General features: G+C 34.0%; 1 protein-coding gene across 1 annotated transcript in view; it reads right to left on the reverse strand.

Moving 5' to 3' along the window:
- LOC115448811 (adenylyl cyclase 78C) overlaps positions 1–19,539 on the reverse strand; it is a 64,533-nt gene that overhangs the window by 18,650 nt on the left and 26,344 nt on the right. The window contains exons 2-3 of the mRNA XM_030176372.2: positions 16,210–16,257; positions 9,654–9,733 (exon numbers count right to left, since the gene is read on the reverse strand). Coding sequence (XP_030032232.1) covers positions 9,654–9,733; positions 16,210–16,237 — 108 coding nt within the window. The 5' untranslated portion in view covers positions 16,238–16,257. The remainder of the gene's footprint in view (positions 1–9,653; positions 9,734–16,209; positions 16,258–19,539) is intronic.

Genomic DNA, 19,539 nt, shown 5'->3' on the forward strand with positions numbered 1-19,539 from the left:
ACGAGACCTAGTGCATTTAGCAACTATAATTTAGAATCAATACTGTGTTTAAGTAAGTAAGTCATAGAGAACTCTATGCTATTCCCTATGAATTGATCTCTGAGTATGATTCGATGAGCAGCCATGCTCAATGCTTAACCTTTTTCTAAAACGGGCGGTATTATTTGCTATTAATTATAAGTTTATAAAGCGACCTAGATGAAATAAGGAGAATCAGAAATGGCACACATGTTCTCCAACGCATTATCTGAATACACAATTCGACTGCAGCACGTACCAGCGCATACATCGCTACCAAGCGGAGGTACAAAGAAACGGCAGTCATTTACTTCTTAACATTTGATAATGATCAAAATGTATTGTATATTTTGTATGATTTGGTATATTACTCTTAAATGTCTTAGTTAAATATAATATTTTCCCTTCCCATGGCCATACGGTAAGTCCATTTATGTTAGTACTTACAGTAGGTATACTTAACCAAAAGGGGGATATGGGGAATATAAGGAGGAAAACATCATATAAATGCGTGGAAATTATAAATCATAATATTAATACACGTTTAATTGCTTAACCACAATAAAATAGAGTTACGTGACCTGAGCAGTTGAATTATTGTTTTGTTTAATATTTCGTAACCTGCAACGTGGAATGCAATTTGTCATTTGCACTGACTACCGATTGTATTGAGGTTGTAGAAGGTGACAAATATATTTCGATACATGCTGCAATCTATACTAGAGCATTTGACTATCTTAACTCGCTTATATTTACTTTCAAAGAAGGAAAACTCAAAACAAACTTTAAATCAGGCGTCTCTTAGACGACAGCGACATTCTGCACGCATTTTTGTTCTTATAAATTTAGCCGATTGGATAGTAGTTTTTAGAAGTAGGTAAAAGGGTTTTCTACGACAATAGCGATGTTAAAAAAACCCCATGTCCAAACTAATTAAACACTGTCATCATCAGCTCATTTACATATGGCAACTTACTGGAAAATAGTTTAACCGCCAAAAGATCGTACATGCTTGCTATTAAAGTTTTTGATGCGTTTCGTTGAGCAGTTATTGCTTTGAATAATTTACCAATATTAATAGACATTACAATCTTCGCATCTAAATGTGTTATATTTGGTTTTCGCAGGCGGTTAAGTACGTACGCCTCGCGTATTTCATTCGTACTATATCCAGGGTTGCAATCATTTTTTCTTTACAATTTGAACCTTTACCGATTTACCCCGTGTATAGGTAATATATATATAACTGAATGGATGTTCGAAGCAAAACAAATTTTGCATAGGCACAGAGGAAATCCACATCTGCGTAACATGGAAAAACCTTTAATGTCAGCACCGCACGGGAAGAAAAAAACCCGTATTTACAATACCGTAAAATAAGAACGATCCAACACTAGGTTAAATGTCTTGATTAGCGAGTGCCTGCATAATGTAACAAGTTATCAAGAAAAGTATGTCCTCTAAAAGATTAGAATCAGCGTAGATTTTTCCATGACCGACTTGACGTCATTTTGATTGTGGGCAGTAGCCACCCGATCGATATAGTGCATGGGATGTGCAAATACGCTTTTTAAATTGATTAAATTTTTCTTTATTCACCTATCTTAGTCAAAGCTCATGTTAAGGACCGTGTGTCGGGGTATGGCTTTTCTAGACTAAAGTACGTTTGGGTACTATTATAGCAACTTATATTTATATTCATCATCCAGCAGCGGTGTGTTAGCAGTGCAATTTTATATTCCAATTTAAAGACGCTGTAGGTACTGTTACTGGCCATAGAGACTTAAAATTATTAACGCGAGGAGAGCAGTATAATGTCTTGTTTACGTGTCATCTTTTTTTCTTCATTAGCCTTTTACAACCTTCTCGGTGTAGGCCTCCTTGAATATCATCTTCGTTCTGAGCGACATGTCCACTGTCCAGCCCACTTCCAACAACTACTATAAGAAAAAATGAGAGTTGCAGTTCACAGGTTTTTTGCATCAGCGATAAGTAATTAATTTTACCTTTAGAAGGGCAACACACTCAAATAATTTGAAGTAACGTCACGCAGGATAAAAGCATTCACTATAACACGAGGTTCTCTTTGTAATGTCGGAATTATAAAAAGGCAATGCAGCATCGTAATCATAAATTGCCGACGGCCAATGTAAAAAGTAATATTTTACGGTGCAATTAAAAAAAAACATATTTTTCACGAAAACCCATGAATGCAAAGTATTTCATTTACCACTAGAATGTTGAAATTGTTATTTATGTTCCTTCGAACGCTATCAATTTTATCTGTAAGCCTTTTTATTCAGATTAAATCGGGGTGAATGGTTTCAGGGAAGGTCTCTAAAGGTTACGCGACGTGTGGATTGTAATGGAATTAAAACATACTCATCCTTTGAATTGGTTCCATGTGACTAATATTTGTTTACATGCAATTTAATGTTATTTATACGTTTGCGGGATTTTTTTTATTATATGTCGACACGACATAACGACATCTATAGATTTATAAAAAAAAACATCTCAAATGAGAGATTTAAAAATATAAAGGCCAGGGCATTTGTTGTAAATATATGGTCAGTCCGAAAACAAAATACCTAATATCAGTCTTTAAAAAATATATTTGAAATAACGACTAAGAAATAAAATATTGTGTTTGTACATTTTTTATCATAATATTCATGTATGTCAATTTAAAAGTCCATTGTGATAAAGCGATCGTGTCCAAATGTGTCTGCGATCAGTTTTTTGATAGACAGTTGTGATGCTCCATTTCACGCTAGACGGAGTTTTGATATTGAAAAATTCAAATCCAGATCAAGAAATAAAAATTACATTCTTCGATTAACAAATTAAAAAGTCTTGCATTTTAAGGGACGCATTTCTGATCTATTATGACAATCTAGATTTACTAATGTATAATAATAATGTATTATGATTGATACAGTAATGTATTATAATAACCCGAAGTTATGTGGTGATTGTAAAGAACTGTCAGCATTTCCTTTTTGAAGTCGCTGCCACGCAAAATAAAACTGCTAAAATATTAATTATTCACAAGTTAACGCAATTTCGACGAAACTATACAATTTTACCACACCTGATCTATTACGGCTCGATTTGTTCGATTAGGCATGACAAAGACACGAACAGCGTGCACACACAGGTTCGATTATGTGTACGCAAATATGGCCCGTGTTGACCCTTTGCTTTAACAAACCGTTCGAGGCCAAGTGGTGACGCGCTATTGAAGCTTTTGCGTTGTTACTCGCTACATTATTGATATAGATGCGTAGGATCGTGGTACCGAAAAACCTTAGTATTTTCATAATAATATTAGCTATACCCAATCGCGATGTATGTAAGAATTTTTGGGACGTATGCCGTATTTTCAATTTATGATATTACATAATAATACAAAACAATGTATGCACGCATCATCTGCGCAACCACGCCAAATAAATGTCTAGCCATTATTCATCATAGACATTATTTATCTAAGGACGGAGCATTGCTGTGATAACAAGTCTGTTTCTCAGTGCTGGCGGCATGGCAGCCTTCGCAGTGCGTAGCCGTTGGCCGTTATAAGGCCGTTGTGATTGGCTAATATTGAGATCCAACTTGAATCTAGTTGGCTGTCAGATAAACAAAGTTGAGAAACAGACTTGTTATCACAACAATGCTCTGTCCTTAGATAAATCTCGCCTATGAATAAGGGGGTAGGTATATAAAAGCATATAAATGAAAAAATATAGACATCCAAGCATTATTAAGGCTTAAGGCAAGAATTTTATAGATTAATGTAATTAAAATAAGATTTATGAAAGCCTACTAAAATCTTAATTACACATGTATAGAATGTTTCTATGTTTAGAGTACAACGTAGGCTGTCAATATTTCCACATCTACTTACTAGTTTTAGGTAGGTGTTTTAGAATTTGGCTTAATTAAATTTCTTGTACCTGGAGTCCTTATGGATATACCATGTATGAACGTTAATCTCTTTCTGCAGCTAACCAGCAGTATGTAAATGCCACTAGGTTCTGGTTTTTATGCCTTATAGCTAATTTATTTATTGACCATCGTGAGATATTTAATTTCTCTAGTAAGTAATGTCGTAGATAGCGCGATACCGGGCTAATGACACAAACGAGCGTTAAAAATAATATTTTAGTCGTATATTACAAAGACCCCTAAATAAATATAGGGCAACCTATGTAGAGGAGTATAATTCTATAAAAGTTCGAACTGCAGAAGCAAATAAAATTATTTTCAACTCCAAAGGCGCCGAGCGATAATACCCAAAAGTTATGAATATTCCGATCACGAATGTGTACACGAATTCCAAATTATAAGTTATGATAGGGTAACCAATTCTTATTCCGGCGCTACTCGCTGAATATATAATGTTTTCATAATAATTGGTATTCCTATTTCCTGGAGAAATGAAGGGATGAAGTGAAGTACAAAGCACGTAGATACGGTCACCCCAAATGATTGTACGTTGACAAGAAATTCCATTTTAATTATTTTGTTTTACGCATTTAGTCTCTACCAATAAGCGTAAACATTTATTGTATTTTTCACTTTGCACTGTGACCTTGAAGGCTGCAAAAACTTGGAAAACATGACAAAATTAAAATACAAAACACCGGGTTAAAATTCGAAAATAAGTCCTAATCCATTCACTTACCTATCCATTGAGCTATGGATTGTATCCTCAAAATAACATTTTAGGCAATTTTGTGCTATGTAATGAACAGCGAAGAAAATAGACTTAAATTGTGGCATTACTATTCCTCCTGGATTACGTCTGTTACCTTTATTTCACTTCATTAATAGAGACAGTGTGAAGATAAATAACTAGGGCGCCACCGGGTCTGTCTGTTTAGTCTGTCTGAGCCAATTATCCTGTTTATGTTGAGCAAAAAGGTATAAAAGGAAATTGCGTAATTTTTTTACGAATAAACTATTAAAACTATTAGTGACTGGCCCAATTAGTTCTTTCTATATTTCTACTTTCGGATTAAATTCGGATGGTTTCAGTGTGGTTCTAAAAGTTATATTGTTTAAAGCATATAATAAAACAATAAACTTAGTCCCCAGATGGTTGACATATTATGCTGACCTTACTTTTTATACACCGACCCCACTTGTTAGTACAATAAATATTTGTTTTGATCCAAAAAACAACTTGATTTATTTTATTGTAAAGGTATAGTTGCGCGGACAGCTAGTGTATCGTAATAATATTATAGTACATGACAAATGGCACGTAAAATGGAACGTTGGCTCTTACACGTAACGCGACATAAACATAAGCATTATTCTTCCCACAGTGAGACAAACAAAAAAACAACGTCATCTGAACGAATTATAGAATTGATTTATTCGTTATGACATTGTTATGGTACTTTTTATAACATTCCGGCAAAATAGCAAGTGGGTCATCTGATGGTAAACACACACGGTGAAGTAAAATTGTTTGCGCATTACCTAATTTTATAAAATGCAATGGAGACTTAAATCTCATTTCTTCTTTTAACATCGGTTTCGCACCTATGACTTATGTGAACATTTCTGGACAGTGGAAATAGTTTATATGACCTACCAATTGACCTTTCATCGAGTAGGTATAATAACAGGTAAAAATTAGGATATTCAGGTAACATTAAAGTATTCCTATTACATTAATGCAATTGATAGAATAAGTAGCTATATGTCTCTACCACTTGCTTGAATTTAAAGGGCCTATTTTATATCAAGTAGCCCATGAGATACGCTATTAACCTAAAAACATATTTATGTCAAGCGTTTAGGGCCACGTAGGACCACAATACACAGCTGCATTACCTCTTTTCAAACTTCGGATGCAAGTTTCAGACATTTTCTATTGTGTGTACTGGTTTTTAATTGATTTGGGGTCATCTGGTATGAAGGTTACTCATTATACCATTACATAAGTTAAAGTATATTAGGGCCGGCGACACAATTTTCTCAGCTTAGGGGGCTCTTAGTTATTGGAAAAATAACTTAACTGATGGTCCGCGCCCCGCCGCCGCGCCGTTCTCGTGTTATTTTATTGATACCGCCCCAGTTTACATTCACTTACTGGCCAATGTGTTTTGTTATCTATGAACATACTGTGAAGACTTTTTCTTTCGAATTTCTTAGTAGTGTCATAGTGAAGTTCCTATTACTGCGTTCGTATATTATTATGCACTTATTTAACATAAAATCATCACGTGTATATTCCAAAATAAAACCAGAGTGAATAGATGTTTTAAACAAAATAAATATTGGGATATTTAATTGAGGAAGCTTTGTGTTGTCATACTGGTATTTAAGGTATAAGCATATTCATGTAGGGAAGGAAAAATAAACAAACCTGTTAAATTTTTAGCCATGTCTATTTTATCCGGTACGACTGCCTCGGTGGCGTAGTTGTTTTGCGTGTGCGGTACGACACTGCTCCGAGGCCCCGTATTCGAATCCCGGGTCGGGCGAAGTGATATTTGGGGTTTTCTGTTCAATATCACCCCGGATTATAGAATTTGTGTTCAGTACGGTAACGAAAAAATGCCTGCCATAATTGCATCTCTGTCTAGCCCTTCGGGAATAAAGACGCGATGTGTGTTCATTTAATGTAATAAATAACAAATTGTGGTATTACTTTTGAGTAATCATCAAATGACGTCTTCTGTTTGCAGAAGACGTCATTTGATGTTTCCATCCTTGAGTATTCTACAACTACTTATATGTGAAACTATAAACATACAATAATGTGGCATACAACATATATTCATAATGTGCAGTAGGATACAAGTACAATTACATAAAATTGTCAGCGGTAAATGACATAATTAAAAAATCTAGACACATTACTATGTTGATAACACAGTACTATAATGGTTGTTAACAATTTTATATAATTGTAGTCATGTTTTAGTGCAAATGATGCCACCCTTATGTTCGGATATAAAATCTCACTAACCAAGCATCATGCGAAGTGATGCTTAGCATTTGGCTTTCTGTATGACAAAGATTTAGTCAAGTTAGCTCCTAGGTGCCGCAGACAAATTAGCGTGATTGTACTACATATATGAAATTAAATGAAATAATTTATTTGAACCTGTAAAATGTTATACATAATTTAGTTTCCGTCAACATTAACTCTACCACCAGTTTTAAAAGCAGATCTCACCAGAGAAGAACGGCCAAGAAACTATAATGGTACTTACAGTACACGATACAGGGAAAAAAAAACAATTGGGTTTTAAATAAAAAGTGATATTTTCTATTTTAGATATAGAGGATATATAGAGAGGTTATAATTGCACTGACATTTCACCGACGGTATTTCCGTCTCATGGCATATAAAACGTTTTAGCAAAATTAATTTCTAATGTCATTGCACTTCTATCGTATAAGTGAAGTGTAGCTTCGGGCAAATGTTATTACTTACTAACTTTCGTCTGCGGCGTCACCCGCGTGTAAAAAGATTTTTGGGATAATTTTTTCCCGGGATGAAAAGTAGCCTAGTTCTCAGGAGTATTATAACTCCTATTAGTAAATCGGTATACTCAAAATCGGTTTAGTTGAAAAACAGTAATGCTTGAAATTAGCGCGTTCAATCTTCTTTGATCCTGTACCGATATAAATACTTTTAACATAATAGGCATGTCATTCAATCAAGCTATGAAGAATGTATTTTTTTAAACAAAGAAGTAATTGTAATCATTTTGTTTTTTATAAAAAAAAAAAAAACTATACGACTAGAGTCATAAACGATACCGATTAAAAAGTAAGAAATAGGAGCATTTTCCCCGTTTTTGCAACATTTTTCATCGCTCCTAATAGTCATAGCGTGATATTATGTATCTTATAGCCTTCCTCGATAAATGGGCTATCCAAAACTAATTTTTTTCAATTCTAACCTGTAGTTCCTGTGTTTAGCCCGTTCAAACAAGCTCTTCTTTATCTTTATTTCAGAAACAATATTGAGTTTCTCACATTCTTTACTTATAGGTTCCTCAGATTAATTAGCCTCCACGCAGACTAACAATTTGTTGCTGAGAATCATTTTTCATGAATAAACAGAAGTCTCTGAAGCAACTGTCACTTTGATTTTACTTTAATGTTTGTCAGTAACAAGTTGTCAGCGACTGGGCGACACTTTGGATTAGTAAAAGTTTCTGATCAAAAAAGCATGAATTTTCTACATGAATATTAATAACCGTGAGCTTAGTGCAAATTCATGTTCCCTAAGGCGGGATTCACACGATGAATCTATGTGTGCCACCGTTAGCATGGTAATGAAACCCAGATTTAATTTGAGGCATAACCAGCATCTTGAGGGTAATCGTATTACAGTTTCGGCCGGGTACACACATGCCCTGAATATTGTATGAGATTACAAACTTGCCTTGCTACGTGTCGCTAACCTGTTCTTATTATTTAATTAGACTTTACTAACTGAATCTTCTTATTCGCCTAGTAATTTATTTTCTTATATTCGCAAGTCGCCAACTTTCGTAGGAATGGAACGACCCAAAGAATAAAGTATGGTAACGAACAGATGCGTTTCTGTGAACCCCTTCGAGGATAAACTCGTGTATATTTGCTATATTAATTATACAAGTTAACTTTTACTATATACTAAGTTAAATGTAATTTTGAACTACGTATCTTCATTATTATATACTATTTAATTAAAGATATTTTAAATTCACAAGACTTGCCCAGTGTGACCGGTCAGACCAGGGTGGCAGTGTGTACGAAGATATAAAGACACTAGGATAGTAACACGTTGCGCATGTATACATTACGTAGGTAATAGCATTATCGTATATGCATTATCATATTCTTCCCCTAAAAGCTAAATATTAAACATTGTTATTATGTCTATAATACTGTAGGTAATGTCTGTTTTGTCTTGTTATGTTGAGTGACATTAAGGTCAGAGGGAACATGATAAAATAATAAACTTAATCTGTAATTATTTACTTACAACACATATTAACGAATACTTAGTCTGAAATAATTAAATCGCAAGCCATAGGCATTAGTCCTTATAACATTATACGCCGCTATCAACAGAGTCTATGTTTTATGCAATGTATGGATGAAGAAGTATATAATATATTATGTATATATTTGCACGTCAAAGTGACTTCTCTATATCTAGCGAGTAATTTGAGTGGGGTCCAGATAATGTAGCGATTGAGTTGAGATTATCTCTCGTAGGTCGACACAATTATACCGTCCTTACTGAAACCAGATATACACAGGTTGATTGCGAAACTCAAAACACTTACGTGGACCACTATGGCGTATTTTAAACGTTGTGTACACAGTACAGTTCAGCTATTCAGATACAAATACCCTACCACTATACTCACTAGATGTTCTACTCTCCTACTTATCATTTATAGCTTTCGACTTCGTCCGCGTGAAATATTTTTTCCGTGATAAAAGCTCCGGTATATATTTTTATAGGATAAAAAGTAGCTTATGTCCTTCCCAGTATTTAATACTATTTCCATACCAAAATTCATCGAAATCGATTCAGCGGTTTAACCATGAAAGTGTAACAGACAGATTTACCGGATTTTTAATATAAGTATAGTTTATGTACTCACGGTTCCATTCGCGTAGTTCTCGACGTCTTCCTCGGTGACACCTGACGGCAGTTCTATCATGGTCTCCAGCCGTTTAGAACCTGTAACAATGTTTAAAAAATAGTTCTAATTATTCATTAATAATAAATGTTAATCAACAATTTCCTTGCAATAGGCCGGTTCTGATTTGATAAAAGAACTAACAAAAAATCGCAGTATGTTGTTGCATTACAACACAAAAAACCATAGATTGTGGGTCATGTTAGGAACCGAACTAGCTTATTTAAAAAAAAATCAAACAATTCTAGATTTTACGTTGACATGTTCACTGTAAACCAACAACGAGGAGCTACGAGACGGTCGACCGGACGTCCATTCTCGTTGCAGGCTGAATGCATGATACTCTATGAAAATGATGGACGCGATTAACCATTCGTGCTGAATTGATAGAATCGATATGTAGATGGACTAGTTAGAAATGTTTAATGGTGTTAACATCGTTGGCTAGAGCTGTCTTTTTATTTGATTTATTTACCAGGTTTGCTCGCGGCTTCGCCTGCGTGAAGGAGTTTTTTGAGATATTTTTTTTCGACTTACTTGATATGTATCTTTATATTATGAGCAAATTACACAAAATCATTATAAATTGTAGCCTATGTATTATTCTGATGTATAATGTATAATATTACTGTAAAGTTTCATCCAAATCCGTTCAGTAGTTTTTTTTGTGAAAAAGGGAACAAACATACATCCACCCTCACAAACTTTCGGATTTATTTAGATTCATATATTAGTAGAATTTATTTAAAACTTTATTGTACACCATAACTATTGAAAAACAAAACAAATATGTATACATATTTGTTTTGTTATAAATAATTTCAACATCGGTGGTACAAATGGTGGTCTTATCGCTCGAGGCGATCTCTACTAGACAAATATTGAATGGATGTGATAAAAATATACGACCTTTTTCTAATATTAATGGGTATTTGTTATAAAAACTTTCTTTACAGCTAGAACTGTCGGTTGCTGATGATATCACCACACAGTCACACATAGAGCAGCCCCACCCAAATACTAAACTTATGTGTGTATTTGAAACTACGAAGATCTTGCCATAACAATGAGATCTAAACAAATATATGAGACATTAATTTACCGAACGCATAATACTATGCCAAAGCAGTTTTTCTACCAGCCGTGTTTCATTGTGGTTCACTTGCATCACGCGGACTAGTATCATTACGAAGCCACACTTCTCCGTGCCAAAGACATCTAAAAGACCAGTAAATATGAAGCACAATGGGGATTTAAATTTATTTTACGAGGCAGTTTTACTAAAAGTTTTTATTGCGTAAACATAAACACCATAAATATACCAGAGCTGTGCCAATATTATTTCGGTCCCGCGGTAGTCCGTGGATGAATTTATGGGGCTTATTATGTCGCATAGTTACGCCCAACGGATGATACCTTCACACTTCTGCAAGGTATACAGCGACAAAATTTGGTTAGTACATGTTTAGAAATTATGAGTCTATGTCTCCGTCTGTGTCAGTATATTTATGGATTAAAAGGTTATATGTTCGAATTCCAGATAGCCCAATATTTTGTATACATACTGTTTTCTAACACGATATATCTAACGAAAAATGTCCACCTGGATCAGTGCACTCTAATGAATAACTAAACAATATGTTTTGTCATAGTTTAATCTGCATCGTATCATTAAAATATATAAACTAGGTACATGCAACGTAATACGGAAAACAAAAGGTCCGAAAGATATAAAACCGCATTCAAAGCGGTCCACTGAATAAACATTAGCAATTTGTGTTAAGAAAAAATGTACTCTATTCCAGTGTTTAACGGACTTTTTATGACTTCCTGTGTTATTTCGGGAATAGTAAAATTTTATGAGTTTTCGATTCGAAAATGCACACCTTAGATGTCCGGGTCGGGGAACGATACCTGACATGGGGTTGACCGTGGATTTTGTTTGATTTGTTAACCTAAGTCGACGTAGCACAATCTGAACTTACTTTTTACTCGACTACGGCGAAGCAAAGAAAGGTAATGATTATATCGAGAACTAAGTGAAAATGCGGGCGAATTATATTGCATGATATAGCAATTATAATAAGGTAACGGAACCCTTGATTGCCCACCTAATTTTTAAACCTTCATAAAATCGCTTCATGTAAAAAAAATATAAAAAATCTGAATAAATTACAATATACTCAATACTTATATTATAAAGCTGAAGAATTTGTTTGTTTGTTTGAACGCGCTAATCTCAGGAACTAATAAACCAACTTTGTTTTTTCCCTAATAGGAAGCTGCATTACTCCTGAGTGCTATAAATGCTATTTTTTGTCCTGGAAAAACTTTTACACGCGGTCGGAGCCGCAGGTAAAATCTAGTTTAGTAATAAAAGCAGCACTAAAAAATCGTCAGGATGTGTTTTACATTATAACATAAAAAAAAAATTGATAACATTGCTGCTGGGCCTTGTGAGGCACCTGAGTGCTTAACATGACCTTTCTAAAGTATATCAAGTCTAACGAACCACATAATTAGATGAGAATGTTTGAGGAAAGTTAAAGTTTACTCATATTGGATTGATTTTTATTTTCTTATTGCTAAACGAATCGTTCTTATATCAAAATATTGTACAGTGACTATAATATCAATATGGCCAATATTATGTAAGGCCTCTCATCAATTTGATCGTTTTAATATTAAAGTTTTGCTTTGTATAAATAATACTAATAAATCAATGCGAAGTCACTGTCAATACATCTACACTACTTACAGAAAACTTTTCACAATCTGTTAAAACTGACAGTTTTGATTGATCGAGTCACTCCCACAATCCATCCCGGCATAATACGGATTCTAAATTTAAAATTTATCTTGCAAAGTCAGCTAAAATAGAACAGATGACATTCAACACTTTACAGCGCCCGGAGCAATATAAAAGTTAGTGTAACGGCAGGTCCGTTGACATATTGTTTGAGACGAGAGTAAATACGTGGCATATTTCAAATAACATAGAGGACAAACCACTTTGATTAGTCTAACTAAACTTTGATGTGAAAATTTGTGAATACATGAAGAGAGTAAAGCGGTGGTCTGCTTTTGATGTAAAACATCACATTTAAATATAGAAATTGATAAGCTACGAAAGCTAATGTCTACTGATTACGTATAAAGGTAAATGCCAGTTAAACATTAACATGGCGTTAAAGCCAAGGTTATTGTTGAGACAGACGTCATAAACTGTAGGTACATCCAATAAAGCAGGCTTAAATAAATCTGACAACCATCGAATCGTGTCACGTCGAGTTTTATCGACATTATATTTCGCAGTTCAATGATAAATAAGAAAAGTTAATCCGGCCAAATTGCTGAAGTGAGACAAATTATTCGATTCAAGCGAGTACCCGTTAGTGAAGAATAGCTATTTGAGCAGTGCATTTGAGTGAAAGGAACGGGTTTTATTTAAGGCGATACCTCAAGGTCCATTTTCATACATTTTGTTTCGCCTTTAATCTGGGTAACTAAACAAGTATTAGCAAGTAAAGAATTTAAATTCACGTCTAGTTAGTGATTAGTTCTCGCAGTTGAAAGAAAAATGTAAAAATAATTAATAATCATGGATATTTCTGCCTTTAAAATTTCGTCATATTAAATTTTAAAGGCCGAAATATCCATGATTATTAATTATTTTTACGTTTTTCTTTCTACTGCGAGAACTAATCACTAACTAGACGTGAATTTAAATTCTTTACTTGCCAATACTTGTTTAGTTACCCAGATTAAAGCCGAAACAAAATGTATGAAAATGGACCTTGAGGTATCGCCTTAAGTAGTCACAGAATGTCGGTCAACTGCTTAAAGGAAAGGATAAATACACGGGACGCCAGACGCCTGCCAGACGTGCAATATCTAAATTTATTGCATTTTGTCTCCGGTACTTTTTATAAAAATTTAAATGTTCATATTTTTTAAACATAAGAATCAATTTACACACAGTCATAATTATGGCCTGATCAGGAAAATAAAAAAACCTTGTCATGTTGTTGGTAAATATTAAACTAATTTCTTATATTAATAACGTTAACTTTAAAATTAAACTATTTTTCGGATTTTATCGACGTTTTTATATTTTAATTTTTTTCGACGTTTCGAAGACTGCAGCCTTCGTGGTCACAGGGCGGACAGTCCGCTGTTTTGCAACAGGCTGCAAAATAAAAACAAAATGGTTGCCACTGTTTCCCAGATGCATTCCTATTTTGAAGGCAATTTGTATAAAGTAAAACAACATCGCTTCAAATCACATAATAATCTACCATACAATCCAACTTAGTATAGCAATACGACAAATGTACCCATAGGTATATAAATAAAAAATATATCTAAACACCGATGAAAAACGAACATACTTCCACGCAGTCATTGACTTATATTCTACCGGTACTCACAAACGTCCATATAAACTATTTGTTCAAAATCTGGAGTTAGAAATAAAGTTCGCTGCAGCGCTAAAACATCAATGGTCGTCTAACCAAACTTTTAAAACATGCAGTGCTAAAGCGTTTTAAATAGAGTATAAGTAAAATGGCAACCACAGTGAGGGTTTAGAACGTCAAACCTAGAGTACGTAGTACATATATATCGATGCTAAGAGTAGTTATGTTCATAAGTACAAGAATAGCACATAACTGTCGGTCGTCTATCACCGAATTCCCGCAAGTACTTACATCGACTTCATGTTTATTTACTGCGGTTATTTCCAGCACTTTATTAACAACAGATATGAAAATGGCCTTCTTCATTTATTTATGAATTTATTTGACGGGAAAATATTTAACTAATTATACCAAGGATGGGTAGAGAAAAGAACAATCTTTAGGACCATAAGAGTAAGTTTAATATAAATGATATACGCATGTGTTTGTGTTGCTAGGTAACATTTCATATCTATGCAGTAATAGAATTCATATCCCGGAGTGAATCGCATTTTCTTGAATGAAACCAATGAACTGCACCACGCTGGCAGAAGCGTGTGCAATAACTAATCCATTTCTGATATTACTGCGAGGAATCCTTCTATATCAGACATATTTTCTTGAAACGTAAGATACTGTTTATAAACGTTCATAGCTCCTAACATTATACGTCTTACATAAACCTATTTCATAGTTTTAACCTGAGATAATATAAGGTTCCCAATAACACAGTCATACGACTTATAAATATAAACCCGTTACGCAATAATTATTCCTTTCTAATAATAAATATTTGAACTTTATTTTAATGTAAATTATATTACAACAGGCTTATCCCTAACAATTGAAAAACATACCCTTTAGTAAACTACTAGGTAAAGATCTAGTTAACTACCTTATTTCAATTCATAATGGATTTCACTCAATTAAAAAACCACCAAAATGCACTCAGCACCGTAGTTTTTTAATTCCGGAAAGAAATGGAGGCTGATAGGAACGAATATTTGGGGTTCAGGCTATTTCACTGACTATTATGAAACACGACAGAAGCCGTAACCAAGACGCCTTTCTAGTATAATTTACGCTAATAGAAAACAAAGATATATATTAAAGAAAGACTTATCCCACGGATAGTATATTATATTCCTGTTCACTTTTTTATTTCCCGTCAGGTTTAACGATTCTAGAAAGGCGTTTTGGTTATATTACTGCTCCAGCTGTCATTACCGAATTTTTCGGTGGCACTACCGCCACAAGTTTAATTCACACATTACTACCAATTGTAAAATGGAATTAACTAAATCCATTAAAACAGTAGAGTGGGGATTCTTTTAATTTGTTCTACCATTACATAAATTCAGTACAAAGCATATGCATGCAACGTTCGTATTATTTAAAAACGCAACAAAAAAAAGATAAATATGTGATGGACACAGATGATACTATAATAAAAACCCTAAGAGACTACTAGTTAAGCCACATTTAGTTTGAACAATTTTCTTGCTTCACACGTGCGGAGGACATAAAACAGTTTCCTGGTCTTAACATATGCAATAGCGAGGCAATACTCCCTTGGCCTGAACAATTATCATGTAGAAGCAAGGAGACTCTTTAGACCACACTCGTGTAAATCTTTTGACAGCTATTCAAAAAGTTTTTAATACTCCCCAGCTTTTGAACAGAAGGTTGCAATAATCCGACGATTCTTGCTAGCAATAATTGCTCTATCTTAATGAGGCTTCTATCATACAAAAAGGTACCCGAATCGGATTATACATTTCTCTCAATCTTTTTTGTATGTGAAATGAGGAATAAGGATTTCCCATAAAGTTCAACGTACTGGAACAACTTCGTGATTCATTAATCCCAATGAGTATAAATTCCAACACATTGATGTTTCGTTCACTTACAACAATTAATTGTTTTTACTATTAACGTTGCTCAGTAGTAGATATTATTATTATAGTAGGTACTATTGAGTACACAGTGATGGAAAGCGGTTTTTTAGGATATTTTTAATGGATTCATTAATATGTTATTACAATAGATGATTAAATTACCTGGTTTCTTATTATCAGGGGACGGCATTTTTCTTCAGGTGTTTTGATCTGTAAAAGAAATGTTACTGATTAATAATTTAGATTACATTTTACTATAATTACCTATTAAGGAAACGGGTAAAATAAAATTTCATTCCTAGAATATAAATAACCATTAGTATTTAGATAATAGTTTTGTAACATAAAAATAGAATTATCAAAATCGATCCATACAGTCAAAAGTTCAGAGGTTACAAAAATTAAAAAAATATTAAGAAAAATATAGTCGAATTGAGAACCTCCGTCTTTTTTTGAAGTCGGTTAAAAAATAATATAAATTAGTGAATTCTTCGAGGACCGTAAACTTTACGTTTATTATAATAATTACAGACTATACATAATTGACGACTCTCTCTCTATGGATTCCTTAGCGCTCGCTAATGTCTAGTTTCCACTGAGAACCTACCTACAAAGCTACAAAGCTTATAGTTGCTAGTTTATAAGCGTATTACAAGTAGCTCCTGAGGTTTCATGACAAGTGACTGAGCAAGTGGTATTTAGCATTTACCTCCATCTAACATTATAGCATAACGTATGATAGCTACATGCCCGATAGGATTTTCATGTTCCTACCTTTTACAAATATTACTTAAAAGTATAGTAGACTCGATTCAACTAATATTACCATTTCGGTGATGTCAGTAATGATACAATTATTTTATGGAATAAACCGACATGATAAACAACATTGCACGTCAACAATAAATATTACTTTATGTTACAATAAGGAATCTTTGTGACAAAAATAGATTATGTATTGTAAAATCAAACACGGCATTAAAATATAAAAGTATATTTTGTTTAGCACCAATAATTTATAATAAAATCCCTAATACTATTAAACAACTACCGACCGCACAATATAAGGTTGCCCTTAAAAAATACCTTCTACATAAATGTTACTACAGCTTATCAGAATTTTTAAATGATGAGAATTAAACCCTATAAACACTATTCTGTATAAATTTATATTTTAAATATAATAAATTAATTACAATCACGATGTTTGCTCTAATCATAATATCCACATTTTTTTTATTATTATTATTATTTTATTTGTAGTCAAAAGTAATGAGATTGTTTTAGCATTTTCTATGGTAATTACAAGCCATGCGCGTATGCGCTAAATATAAATTTTGTACGCCATAAAAGGCAAAACATGTAGCTACTTTTTCCAAAACTGAAGATCTTGTACAAATTTGTTGTCACTCATTTTTTACAAAATGAATATCTTTATCTTTATCTATTTTAAGAAATAATAGGGTAAGACATTCACACGACACAAATAGGCGACAGCATGGTGGCATAATTGTACCGTCTAGACGTGTTTACAGCGTCGCTTCACTAATTGTTAATTAAACATAATCACTAGTGGGTTGGTAATTACTAAACCTGGAACTCCCACCCCTCGCTCCCGATCCCTGAATTATTAACGGCGAATACACATTCGACATTTATTGCGATTAATGGCGGTCTTTGTGTGTGTAATTCCATTTTATTATCATCCATACGAGGTAATATTATAAAAACAAAATAAATCTGGAGGTGTGTCTGACGCTTTCACGTACGACCACTGATTTAGGTGTTTGGTACGGAGCTTGACCCATGAGAAAGGATATAAGTTTATCATTTTATCTCAGCAAAGTTGGGTCTTTTGTTCCGACAAAAGAAGCGATTTCTCTAAACAAGCAACTCTTTTAAAGTAACACATTAATATCACTCATATTTACAATGCACAATACGAGGAGAGTTCTTTATATGAAAATATAAGTTATGTGAAGTGTGTGGGACCGAAGGCCTAATCTCTCACATTAGGTAAAGGACCTGTTGTCCCCAATAGTGAGAGAGTATAAAATGACAAGGCTGTGATTCTTTTTGTCTTAAAAGGTTACAATACCACCCCATACTCCTATTAAAAGAAGAACTATTATTGCAGAGTGCATTAGTCGGCTGTTTACGTGGAGAGTGGCGTGCCGTTTACGTATATTGCGATGTTTGAATACTAGAACCATTTGTGCTCACCGTGGGTGTGAAAAACAGTGTCTTTCGTAGTCGATATCTACACAGTACCTACTTGTGTGTCGACGTGAGTTCAGAATTATGAAGGTATTTTTATACGGAGTTATTTTGACGTTGCTTTACTAAATGAAACTACATACTTGGAAATAACACCTAACAATAAGTTGCTCGATCTGTAGATGTAAAATAAAAAGTGTGAGTTTGCAACAAAATAAATATAAATAAAAAGTAATTATAATTTTACCTGCCCTAATCGAACTACTACAACAAACACACATCACTTATTTATCTCCGAAGTAGTATTCAGAGGCGCAACTAGGGCATCCCACTTTTCGCCAAGTTTGTTCCGGCCCATGATGTGATAGGGGGCGAGCCTATCGTCATATCGGGCACTCCTACTACTCCTAAGAGAAATCATCGCAACGTCAACACCAAACTCTCAGTCAAAAATACACTAACGTATACGCCATATTCCATTAAACTGCAAAATTATAAAATACTAGCTTTTGCCTGCGGCTCCGCCCGCGTTATAAAGTTTTCCAGGCTAAAGTTTTCCGTTATAAATGTAGTAGTTTCCCGGGAGCCTATGTTCTTCCCAGGGTCTCAAACTGTCTCCATACCAAATTTCATCTTAATACGTTGGATAGTTTTGAGTTTAACACGTTCAGACAGACAGATGCAGCGGGGGACTTTGTTTTATAATATATTTTTTAGAACTTTTAAAGTGGAACAATCCCGTCATACATCATTGTTGCATAACTTTAACCGTTTACGCAGCGCAGGCAACAGAAGCTCTCAAAACTTATAATTTTCCCCGTTTTTGCAACATGTTTCATTACTGCTCCGCTCCTATTGGTCATAGCGTGATGATATATAGCCTATAGCACTCCACTAACAAAAAGCTATCCAACGCAAAAATATTTTTTCAGTTTGGACCGGTAGTTCCTGAGATTAGCCATTACTGCTACGCTCCTATTGGGTATAGCGTGATGATATATAGCCTATAGCACTCCACGAACAAAGGGCTATCCAACGCAAAGAGAATTTTTCGGTTTGGACCGGTAGTTCCTGAGATTAGCGCGTTCAAACAAACAAACAAACAAACTCTTCAGCTTTATATAATAGTATAGATCTGAAAAGAAAAATCGGGAATTTTGATGAAAATATTTTTTAATCATGTGGATAATTTTTGGCACAATGTGCAGACGTGAAGATGAGTATGTGGTTTCATTTATTAATGCAGTGTCAAAATGACCCTGTATAAAAACTAGT

The sequence above is a fragment of the Manduca sexta genome, chromosome 28 (genome assembly GCF_014839805.1).
Source record: "Manduca sexta isolate Smith_Timp_Sample1 chromosome 28, JHU_Msex_v1.0, whole genome shotgun sequence".
NCBI classification, from domain to species: domain Eukaryota; kingdom Metazoa; phylum Arthropoda; class Insecta; order Lepidoptera; family Sphingidae; genus Manduca; species Manduca sexta.